The following is a 12388-nucleotide window of genomic DNA, read 5'->3' as shown; positions in this document are numbered from 1 at the left end:
AAATCAAACTGATAATTTGAATTATCACTTCGAATTTCTCAGAGATATTCGAGAAATCAAAATGTAGCAATGACAACATCACTTAACTGACACACACATATACGTATGCATATATGTATATACCAATCAAGAAAGAATGGAACCAAAGCCAGCGACCAAAAAATGGAGATGGCAATCAGAAAAATTCACGGCGACGAACAGAGTACATGGTGGCGACGGCAACGAAATGCAGGGAACAGACTCAGGAAAACAGAGAGGAGGGAACAGGGGAGGGTTGAGAGATCGATGGGATAAATGAGGGAGTCGAAGAAGAGAGATGGATCGAGATAGAGAAGTAGGGAAATCAAATTACAGGGCTCGTTTTTGTGTAGTTTTCATTTGTTCATTTTTTTATTTTGTTAATCTGCCACAATCAGCAACTGCCACGAAGCCATATATATGAAAATCCAATTGTGTCCCCCTATTGATTGTAAGCCCAATATTTGATCCATTTTCTTCGTAATTTAACGAACAACTGCGCACACGAATTTGTCAAAAAATTACAAATTAAATACCAAAATTCTCAGAATATTCGAAAGTTATTAAAACAAAATTTTCATAATTTAATACGTAATTCTTAAACGTACCACATACCCGCATTTAACGAATTAACGAATAAACTTGCAGGTGAATTTAATCCGAAAAATTTCTGAAATAATTTTAAAATTCTCGGAATATTAAAAACTTATGAAAATATGAGTTTCGTAATTTTTGAAGCATTCTGAAATTTAATATTGAATTTCCACTTTAATACAATCAAAAAATCATTTAGGGTTAAATATTCAACGAATATTGTTTTCTAAATTTTATAAATTCTCAAAAATAATTAATAAAATAATAAAGCAATAAAAATGATTTTAGAGATAATATCAATATTTTTGAGAATAAATCCTCGATAAAACTACTTTTAAGAGTAAAAATAAAACACTACGGCTCAGCAATTAATCAAACAAATAATACTCGCACACCACCAAGTCACACACAATTAATAATAAAGCAACACACGGTTGACAGAACCGATACACCTATTACTTATTTAATTATTTAATATTTACTCTTTAATAATACAGAAATATGAGTCGTTATAACAGTCTTCCAAGAAACTGTGGTGATTGATAAGGAAATAAAATCTTTACTAGTTGCATCCTCTCAAATGGATGTAGCTATTGATACAAGCTCTCAGCCAAGAGCACAGGACTAAAGGGGAACGGACACAACTGACCAAGCACAAACCTATATCAGAAATAAGAAGCTGAAACCTTTGGGGGAGTCACAGGGTGCACACACAGTGCCAACTGCAGTCAAAGACTCAGTTATAGCACAATCTCAAAGTTAGTTTGATGTGGCTTTAATAAATGTGGAGTCACAGCCAAATTCTCTCATTATCGACAACAAGGAAACCTAGTACAATGCTTCTAAGATAAAGTCCTTCACCACCTTGAGTTCATGTTTCCTTTTCCTTCTCGAAGATCAACTGATGTGATAAATCCTGATTTCATCATCCATTGACATCATCACCCGTCAATATCATTATCCGTTGATATCATCATCATCTGTTGATATATAAATTTTGATGTGAACTTCTGATAGTTTCTGTTTGATATCATCAATTGTTCCTAACAATATCCCCCAACTTTACTATACCATAAATGGCCTACAGCAACACCAAGAAAATGTTACAACAGGCCCAAAAAAGTGTTACCACAGCCAGAAAAAGGCCTAAGGTAACATAAAAATTAAGTTGCTTTTTTTCGAGTTACCTTTGGCCCCTAAGGTAACATTACTTTTGTCCTGCTGTAACATTCACTTTTATGTTACAATAGCTGTCAAAGGTAACATTAATCTATGTCTATAGTATCACAATATGTATGTTACCTTTGGACTCAGAATTTTCAAAAAAAATGGGGCCCACATGTAGGGCCCACTGGTGGGCCCCATTTTGGGCCCCTATTTGTTTGCAAAGGTAACATACATAATGTGATACTATAGACATACTTTAATGTTACACTTGATGCATATTGTAACAGTAATGTTTTGTATTATACCAATTTCTTTGTAACATTTTTAGTACCTAATGTAACATATTTTTCAAAAAAAAAATTGACAGGAATGGTTTGTAAATTCAACATGCCATAAAATCTGTTTTTCATCCAAGTTAACCAAATAAACAATTTCAACCAAACTCCATATCAGTTTTCACAAACCCCCACCAAATACTACGGTTTCACACAATTCACCAACTCCACATACTCCACATACTCCAAAGAACAGTTACTTAGTCTAGGATGATAAATAAACATCCAAAAGCTAGTACGATAACACTTGTTACTAGTACGCAAAATAAGATATGTAAAAAGGTGCACATCTGAAATCTAAAGTCCAGAGCCTCCGGTAACTGGTATGAGGTAATTGTCATTATCGCTGGTTGTGCTGAAATCTTGATGGTTGATTGTGATGCCTGGATTTGCGTCGGCTATTTTCTTAAGTAACCAGGCCATATTCTCCTGCACCTTCTTGTTGACTTGCATATCCACTTCTTCTTGTACCTTCTTTGTCATCGATGCCTCGACTTCACTCACCAGAGTCTGCTTTATCTTTCCTGCCAACTCCTGTACATAAGTATTTGTCGAACCAGCAGTACTGGAGTAACCTTTTGCAGCATCAGGACATCTTCCATGGAGCCAAGATGGCCCATGTTTTTTTCCATCAGAAAGTAGTTCCTCGTTGGGATCTTCGCTCGTACTGATTTTTTCCTTAATCTTTTTCTACATACCAGAAAAACAAACGAACACTTGGTCACACAATAATTTAAATGCTTCACTAACTAATTTCAAAATAACCGAATAATTTAATCCAATTAAATTCACAATTAGTAATCATTAAATAAAAATGCATGCAGGTACATAAATAAAACTTCTAAACACCAAATAAATCATAAAACACAACTAATTAACCATCTTGCGACATTAACGGATATTCGGAAGCACTAAGATTAATAAAAAACACTTACAATCTTGTTTTTTATTTCTTCAGTGTTGGTTTTATGCTCACGACCATCAGTACGCTCACGAGTCTTAACAAAAACCTCTGCTTCAGGTGGTGGATGCTGATTCTTTGCCTTTTTTTTCTGACAAAAATGAACAAGTTAGCCAAAAGAAATATAGAAAATAATTTCTAGATATATAGTAATATATGTAACCAGAAGGCTGCCCACATTCATATATTTGCGTAACAACTAGCTTATTGAGGTTAATTTGCGTAATTGAGATTCTGGCCATACCATATTGTTTCGAATTTGTGCGAAAGTCTTTGGACCAGTAGTGTGTGTGTCTGTATACTGACATCGACTTCTTGCATTTGTCGCTGCTCTTTTCTACAAAAATGTGAAATACCTTTATGTCAATTAGATCAAATATAAATACATAATTAAATATGAAAGTGCAAGGGGAATTAGAAAACCTTAATGCTTTCATCATTCCAGTACTCCAGCAACATCTTGAAACTCTCAAGGGGAATATCATTTGGCCTATTTTCCATCCGTTCTTCATCAGTTTCAAATGCTTTATAATGCGCCTTCTTAATTCGGCTCTTACGTGTCTTCCAAGATGACTGAATGGTTTTCAACACCCATGTTTCACATTCATCAGGTATAATGTATCTTTGCTGGAAAAAGTCAACAAAATAAAGAACACAAGTACAGTTAATCAAAGGTAATGTTGCAGAAAAATAAATCACGATAATTAAACAATGTACGTGATACCTTAACATAATTCCATAGTGTATTTTTCAAAGTTTTCGGAACATCACGCCAAGAAACATAGGTAAATGACACGCATCGCTTTGCGAGTGTCCCCAAGAAGTTACTAAGTTCAGAAATTACTTTGTCCTTATCTAAAACGGGCTGGAACCTTTCATTCATCTGAAGGACAACTCGATGGTCCATATTTCTAGTATGAACCCTATCCATCCTCGTCGGTCCTCTCAGCCTTATAGGAACTTCAACTACATATGAGCAAAAATTACTTGCAGGAAAATCAAACAAAGTAGGAATATTATAATAAATTTGATTATATTTATGGGTGTTTTTCTAATATATCGTATTTCAAAGATTGATCTATAAAGATGTCTTATTTTTAGTTTTTATTTTTTTAATGGGTGTCTTTATAATAAGCAGCCCTTATTTTTAAAATGATAAATATAGATAACGCATACCTTGGATTCTGGACACTCTAAAGGACCTACTGTCATAAAGAATACATTAATTCTCATAGGGGTTGTGTTTTAATAATTATATAAAAACACAAATAACAATTAACAGCATTATAGATTACATATGCTAATTAAATTTATGCAAGAAGTTTTACATCTATCACATAATTAACCATGGTTAACTTCACAATTTCATTAACTTAAATGACATAAATAACCTTATGCCAATTAACCTCAATTATAAGTAATTTACTAAACTGATGCAAATTAATCAATTATGGAAAATATATAAATGTGGGTAGCCTCAAAGTGAGTATTCTTTAAGGGGCCTTAAAGGAATAATTCCTTTATAAATAATCAGTTTATGTAATCATAAATAAAGGAAAGAAGATACCTGCTTCCTCCTCTTCTTCAATGTCCGGAAAAACATTTTCTTCAACAACATTTTCTATAGCAGTCTTTGTAGTTGCAGTTGTACTTAGAGAAATCTTCGACGTCGCTGCAGTTGCTTCCTTTTGGCGCTTTCGCATAGCCCAAAAAGCCTCTATTGAACCATTTGCTTCAATAGACGGTAGCTGAATCAGAGGTTCTGCAGGTTCCATATGTGATAATGACTGATTTTCCTTCTCAGTAGCATCCTCGGTTCCTTGCTTCTGTGATATAACAGTATTGGCTCGTGACCGTGTTGTTGGTCCACGTCCAATAAGCACCTTGCTTTTCTCAGTTTTCCCTCTCTAAAACATAAATCATGTAAAACTCAATGTTTGTGTATATATGAATTACAAACTATCAACCCCGATGAAACATTTGGGGAAGAATTTAGAAAATGTGAAAATGATAGCTTTATGACATTTATGACATACCTTTTCAGTTCCTGATCCACCATCCTTACTAGCAGCCTTCCTTTGAGTTCCCGATCCACCATCCTCAAGATCCACAGCTGGATCATATTCCTCATCGCTCCCTTCTTGCACATGCTTCTTTTTTTTGGATTTATCTTTTAAGATTGAGTTTCTCACTTCAGAAGAGAGTGTAGGAAGATTGAGGGCAAAAAATACTTCATTGTTCCTCTTTACTGTGACATCTCTCAGTTTTTCATACTCCGTTAGAGGAGGTGGAGGGGGTAGTTTCTGCAATTTCACATAAATTCATGTTAATATAGGTATGACGGAATTACTGGATTAATAAAGGGGTTACATACATGTACTTACATGTACTTAAACAACAATAATCTAACAAGAAAATTATAGGTATTACTGAATTATATGCTAACCTCCAGTTCATTTTCTCCCATACGCTCATCTTCATGAGTATCATGTAAACTCAACTTCCTCCTAACACTTGGAGGAGTTTCACAATCATCACCATCAGTGATTTCCTGCACTCTAGAAAGCCGTGGTGACTTCCGAGTACCCTCTAGGGGAAAGTTCTTTGAGTTCCTCTTCCCAGCCTTATCAACTTGGTTTGCCTTCTTGTTCATCTTCTGTTGCTGTAGTTGATGAGTGGTTACAAACTGCCGCTTTACTTGCTTTTTAGCTATAAAGACATAAAAACAATAATTACGAGTTTGAATAAAATCTAAATGTAGTAACACCTATATATTTCTGATGCCCCTACAATTAAGGTATATTTCTGAAATGAAATTAATATATTACCTGCTAAGATATCCTTTCTTGGCCGTATTATTACAAATGGCTGCATCTGATCCATTGGTTCGATAGTGCTATCAACGACATTGTCAAGATAAAAATCAACATTTTCACCGTCTGCAGCTCCTGCAGTTAATGAACACAAGTCCACATCATTGGCCACCAACTGCCACCCCCCTGCTTATCACCTTTTCTCATATAAATCCCTCTAATTTCTGAATATTCAAGGTCATCCTTGACATAATCCATCAATACAGGGTACAAAAACCTATCTACTTCGACATTCCTTATAATCAGTTCTTTACCACCGACATACCGTGTAGGCTGAAACTCACCCTGGTGGTACAACCTGAGATTTATGTATGCCATCCTACAAAAAATTGAGAAAGTATAATTAGATGAAATCATTAAAATAATCTGAGACATGGCACTTAAATAAAAAACACTTAAAAATAAACACTTAAAAGAAACATTAAAAGAGCAGTATGCAAGTCAATAAATTTAATAATGCTCTAAATTAAGAAGCGATCGCATAAAGAGCAGGGCAGATTTAAAACTGACAGAACATTATATTAAGAACAAGTTAATTAATTAAAAGAAAATACATTAAAACATGATAAATTAGGCAATTAAGAAGTCACTTCATTAACAGTTGATACATCAGAAACTAGGCCCTTGATAGTTACATATTTCGAATTACAAATTTAAGTAGTTTCTTCGTTTGTTCTAGCCTTGATGGGGACTTGTCGTGTTGGGACATCATCTCTGCACCAGTTAATATCCGTGTCTGTTTCTAGAGGAACACTAGTGTGTAAATCATGTAAAACTGGATCCTCGGCTTCTTCATTTGCATTTTTAGCTTCGACATCGCACCAATCCCTTGGCAATTTCTTTATAACATTATACATCATCTTTTCAGTAGGATCTTCTACGTAGAAGACTTGCTGCACCTGTGAAGCTAGCACATATGGATCAGACTTCTGACATAACCTGTTAAAATTAACTCGAGTGAACCCATATAGATCTTTCTCTTCCTTATACCAACAACACTTGAACACCACTACAGAAAATTCTCCCCAATAATCAACTTCAAAAATCTCTTCAATTGCTTCGTAGTAATTGACATCGCCGACCAGTGGATTTTGATCTTTTGAACTAGCAAAGCTAGTAGTCAAAGCAGTTAGAAATACCCCACTATTTTGGGTTGTACATTTAGCATCTCGGTACTTTGTATGGAATCGATATCCGTTAAGTACATAACCACTATACTTCTTCGCTGATTGATTAAGGCCCATTGCAAGCACTTCCAATTCCTTTGAAATGTTATCTTTTTTTCCGACCTCCCCCTTCATCCATTTCCAAAAATCTTCAGAATGTTCTCTCTCACGATTGTATCTTTTTGACTTGGCTTGTCCTTCTATTAAGATTCGATGCTCCCTACAACAATTACCTAGTTAAAAATCAAGACAAAACAGGTTCTAATTCTATAACAGTTAAACACAATTAGTAGCTAGAATCTTACTCGATTAAACTATCAATTTCTTTATTCCCGCAGTTCAATAGAATATAACGATGAATAGCCATCCATTCAACTTCAACTAAATTCACAGCCTTTCCATCTTTATTTCTGCGTGAACCAATAGGAAATTCTACTTTTTCTGGAAAACTTTCAAATTTTGCAGCCTTGGTAATTTTTGATCCTCCATGGCCACCCAAGAATCTTGAACAAAATATCAATCATTCTTCGGTCAGGTAACCCTCGGCGATACATCCCTCTGGTTTAGATCTATTCCGCACATAAGATTTCAATTTATTTAAATAGCGCTCAATTGGCCACATGCTTCAAACATGGGCCGGTCCACCAAATTCAATTTCTTGGCACAAGTGAATCAAAAGGTGGACCATCACATCAAAAAAAGCCTGAATGAATATAGTCTCAAATTGACAAATTATTTCAATTATTTCTGTTTGCAGCCTCTTAAGATCACTTAAGTCGATGACTTTACTCCAAATACCTCTTAAGAAGGCCCCTAATCTGATAAAAGGGACTGCAACCTCCGGTTTCAAAGATTTCTTCACTGCAAATTGTAATAAGTAGTGCATGAAAAAGTGAGCATCATGACTCTTATAGCCAGATACCTTTCTCTCCTTTATGTGCACACACCGGCTGATATTAGAGGCACTTCCATATGGCAATTTAGCATTTTTAAGGACAGAGCAGAATAAATCTTTCTCTTCATTTGTCATGTCGAATATCGCAGCCCTTATTTCAAGGTGTTTCCCGTCACTTGATAGAACAGGATGGAGGACCTTTCTGATGCCAAGTTCTTGCAAATCTAGGCGAGCTGCTATATGGTCTTTTGTTTTTCCAGCAATATTGAGCAATGTGCCAAGTACTTTATCACACACATTCTTCTCGATGTGCATAACATCAAGGTTATGTCGAGAAACATTGTGCTTCCAGTAAGGCAGATCAAAGAATATTGATTTTTTCTTGAAAGACGAATTCGACTTAATCTTATTTTTTTGGCGCTTTCTTTTCTTCTCTGGTTTCTTCCCCCCAAAATGATTTACAAATCCTGCCAATAATTCTTCAATGTCTGTTCCAGTTAGAACCTCTGGAAAACCTCTCAATTCAATTTGACCATTAAATTTTCTTTTATCAAGCCTCCATGGGTGTTCGGGATGGAGAAATCTCCTATGGTCCATGTAACACATTTTCCGACTATGTTTTAGGTACATAGAGGATGTTTCATAATTGCAAACTGGACAAGCTAGTCTTCCTTTTGTGCTCCATCCAGATAGCATTGTTAGCCCGGGAAAATCACTGATTGTCCAAAGTAAAGAAGCGCGCAAGTTGAAAGTATGGTCAGTAAGGGCATCATAAGTCTCAATGCCTACTTCCCATAGCTCATTCAGTTCAGCAATTAAAGGTTGCATGAAGACATCTATATTATTCTTCGGAGACTCGGGACCAGATATGAGTGTCGAGAGAATTAGATTCTCTTGCTTCATACACAGCCAGGGGGGAAGGTTGTAGTTAACCAAAATAATTGGCCAAGTACTATGACTTATGTTCATAGTACGAAAAGGATTGAAACCATCAGCGGCTAGGCCCAATCTGATGTTTCTGTTCTCGGATGAAAATTGAGGATAACGAGCATCCAATGCCTTCCAAGCCTCTGCATCAGCGGGATGTCGAAGTTTATCGTCCTTTTTTCGACCTTTTGCATGCCATAACATCAGTTCTGATAACTCTTTGCTCATAAACATGCGTTACAACCTTTTTTTGAGTGGAAAGTAGCGCATCACGTTTTCCGGGACCTTGTGAATTAACTTCTTCTCATTATTGTCCACGGCGCCTTTTTTTTCCACTACGACCCACCTTGAAGCACCGCAAGTTTTACAATTTTCTTCTTTTTCATTTTCAGCCCAAAACAGCATACAATTATTGGGGCAGGCGTGTATCCTTTGATAATCGAGCCCTAAATCTTTAATAACATTCTTTGCCGCATTAAAAGACAAAGGAATGTGTGCTTCTGGAAAAGCATCTTTTATCAGCTCTAATAAATCCCCGAAACTCGACTCCGAAATCCCATGAATGCACTTTAAAGAGTACAGCCTAATGATAAAACTTAAGCGGGAAAATTTTTTGCAGCCCGGATATAAGGGCTGCTTTCCTTCTTCATGATGGCCATAAAATTTTTTGGCATCATCATTCGGTCCAGTAGTATCATTAGTACGATGGAACATCTCGTCCAAATTATCTCCGAAGGTAAAGGAATCTTCAAAACCCATATTTTCTGCCCGTTCAATATCTATCCTATGATCTTTGCTCGAAACCTCACAAATCCAATTCGCATACAATGGACAAGGGCCATGACAAATAAGATGATCATAAATAAGATCTTGAGTATGCCACTTGCCATTTCTACAATTCTTACAAGGGCACAACATTTCATCGCCTACGGAAAATTTGGGAAATGCATTTTCTAAAAAATCCTTTATCCCCTTAATGTAAGGTGTACTGTATTTTGGAAGGGTTATCCATTGACTTAGATCATCGTCCAACACTACAGAAAACAGGACAATAATGTTATATTCCTAAAAGAAAACAATGTAGTCTTGAAACCATACACCCATATTGGTTATACGTTCTAACAACACAACGCAGCCGTGAAGCCCTAAACATACCGAGGTAATATTTTATGTTCTCCTTTTCATTGGTTGTACATACTAATAACGACACAACCGTGAAACCCTAAACCCATATTAGATATGCGTACTAATAACAACGCAGAAGTGAAATCCTAAACCAATATTATAGATTATATGTATTAATAACAACACAGCATAACAACGCAGCCCTGAAATCGTAAATCCATATTAGATTATACGTATCGAATCCATGTTATATGACCATGAATATACATGTGCATACACCCATTTCCGTATTATCCCACTCCTCCTACCTACGGAACTGTGACAGTTGATGTTAACAAAAATTTAAATACTCGTAAAGGGTTGAAACTCTCAGGAATAAAGGTCAAATTAACATAAATGTAAATACTCATAAACAATTGCATTATAGAGACAACAGATATCTACTTACACAATCAATTATATCCACTTGACTATGATGATTTACATGTAAGTTATAACTAAAGCCTAACATGAAAATCAACCGGATAAAAAGCAAATATCGAGAAACAAATTTAATACAAAAATCACACTTACAGATCTACAAAAATAAAAAACCCCAATTCCAATTAAAATTACACAAAAACATGCATATAACATACATATACATGTATAAAATACACAAAAACACGCATATAACAAATTAGAGAAGAAACTAACAGAAATAGAGGGGCGAGAGAGAGAGAGAGAGATAGAGAGAGAGAGAGAGAGATACACAAAATCAGAGAGAGCGAGAGCGAGAGAGCGAGAGAGAGAGAGAGAGAGAGAGAGAGAGAGAGAGAGAGAGATGTAGTACCTTAATGTTGAACCGCAAGCTGATTTGAAACCCCAATTAGAAACCCTAGCTCCAATATGTGACCCGCTTCTCCAAAATGTGACCAGCTTCGCCAAAATGTTACCCCCAATTAGAAACCCTAGCTCGAGAGAGGAATGAAAGAGAATAGCTACTGGGAGAGAGAGAATGAGAGAGAGAGAGTGAGAGAATGAGGGAGAATGAAATTAGAGGGAGAAGTTAATTTGTCTGAAATTTTAGCGCTTCTCCAAAAAATTTGAGCCCCCCTGAAAAAGCCCAGCTAATTTCATCTCTTTTTTTAAAAAAATTAAGTTTTAATTGTCTTTAAAATTTTTATTGATAAAAATTTATCAATTATTAATTAATACAGTTTATAAATTTTTTTAAAAAAATATTTTATCAATCTTAACTAATATTAATATTTTTGCTTAATTATATTATAAAAATTGATTAATTTTCATGTCAAATAATTATATATATTTAATTGTTTGTAAAATATACTACTTTTTTATCCAATAATACCCTATTGTAACATAAATTACCACATGTTACTCGTATGTAACACTTTGAAGCTATAGTAACATGTTTTAAAGGCTATGGTAACATCAAAAATACTACGTTGCGGTAGGCTAAGATGAGCATACCTAAGGTAACATAATTTTGTAACATGCATGATTAAACCATTGCGATAGGCCATCTATGGTGCTTCTAGAAGAGATCCATACTGAGAGAGACAATAAGGGGATAATGAGGTATTCCTACAGGATTTGGGTTCCGAATGTTCAAGAACTTAAAGATGAGATTTTGGATGAAAGCCATAGTTCAAGGTATTCCATTCACCCGGGAATTACCAAGATGTATAGGGATTTGAAGGAATATTACTGGTGGCCCAACATGAAGAGGGACGTAGCAGAATAGGTAAGCAAATGTTTGACTTGCCAAAGAGTAAAGGCAGAGCACCAGAGACCCAGTGGACTTTTACGACCCCTGGAGATTCCCGAGTGGAAATGGGAACAGATAGCGATGGATTTTGTTGTGGGCTTGCCAAGGACGAAAGCCAATCATGACGCCATATAGGTAATTATAGACCGACTGACAAAGTCAGCTCATTTCATTCCTATCAATGAGAGATACACAGTCGATAGACTGGTGGACATTTACCTTAAGGAAATAGTGACGCGACATGGAGTCCCAGCGTCCATTGTCTCAGACCGAGACCCCAGATTCAACTCCAGATTTTGGAAGAGCTTTCAAGAATGTGCGGGGACCAAGTTAAATATGAGTACCGCGTACCATCCCCAGACTGATGGGCAGAGGGAAAGGACCATCCAGACACTAGAGGATATGTTGAGAGTCTGTGCAATAGACTTTAAAGGAAGTTGGGATGATAACTTGCCGTTGATCGAGTTTTCTTATAACAATAGCTTTCATGCTAGCATCGGAATGCCGCCTGAGGCCCTGTACGGAAGAAGGTGTCGATCTCCCTTATTCTGGGATG

General features: G+C 35.9%; 1 protein-coding gene across 1 annotated transcript; it reads right to left on the bottom strand.

Annotated features, from left to right (window-relative positions):
- Positions 1–6601: 6601 nt before the first annotated feature.
- LOC141686375 (uncharacterized) lies at positions 6602–9170 on the bottom strand. Its single transcript, XM_074491414.1, has 4 exons — positions 8062–9170; positions 7913–7975; positions 7420–7617; positions 6602–7334 (listed from the first exon to the last, which is right to left on the bottom strand). Exons 1-4 carry the CDS (start codon positions 9168–9170, stop codon positions 6602–6604), a joined length of 2103 nt encoding a protein of 700 aa, XP_074347515.1.
- Positions 9171–12388: the final 3218 nt, after the last annotated feature.

This window comes from Apium graveolens, chromosome 9 (assembly GCF_009905375.1).
Source record: "Apium graveolens cultivar Ventura chromosome 9, ASM990537v1, whole genome shotgun sequence".
In the NCBI taxonomy this organism is placed as follows: domain Eukaryota; kingdom Viridiplantae; phylum Streptophyta; class Magnoliopsida; order Apiales; family Apiaceae; genus Apium; species Apium graveolens.
The sequence above is the reverse complement of the archived record's forward strand: the minus strand, read 5'-3'. Positions and strand labels throughout refer to the sequence as shown.

Excerpts from the sequence above, each read along its gene's own strand:
- LOC141686375 (XM_074491414.1), bottom strand. The coding sequence starts at position 9,170 with ATGTTTATGAGCAAAGAGTTATCAGAACTGATGTTATGGCATGCAAAA. Across the intron at positions 7,976-8,061 it reads AGTGCCTCTAATATCAGCCG|TGAAGAAATCTTTGAAACCG; the intron begins GTGTGTGCACAT and ends TACAATTTGCAG. Across the intron at positions 7,335-7,419 it reads GAAATTGATAGTTTAATCGA|GGAGCATCGAATCTTAATAG; the intron begins GTAAGATTCTAG and ends TAATTGTTGTAG.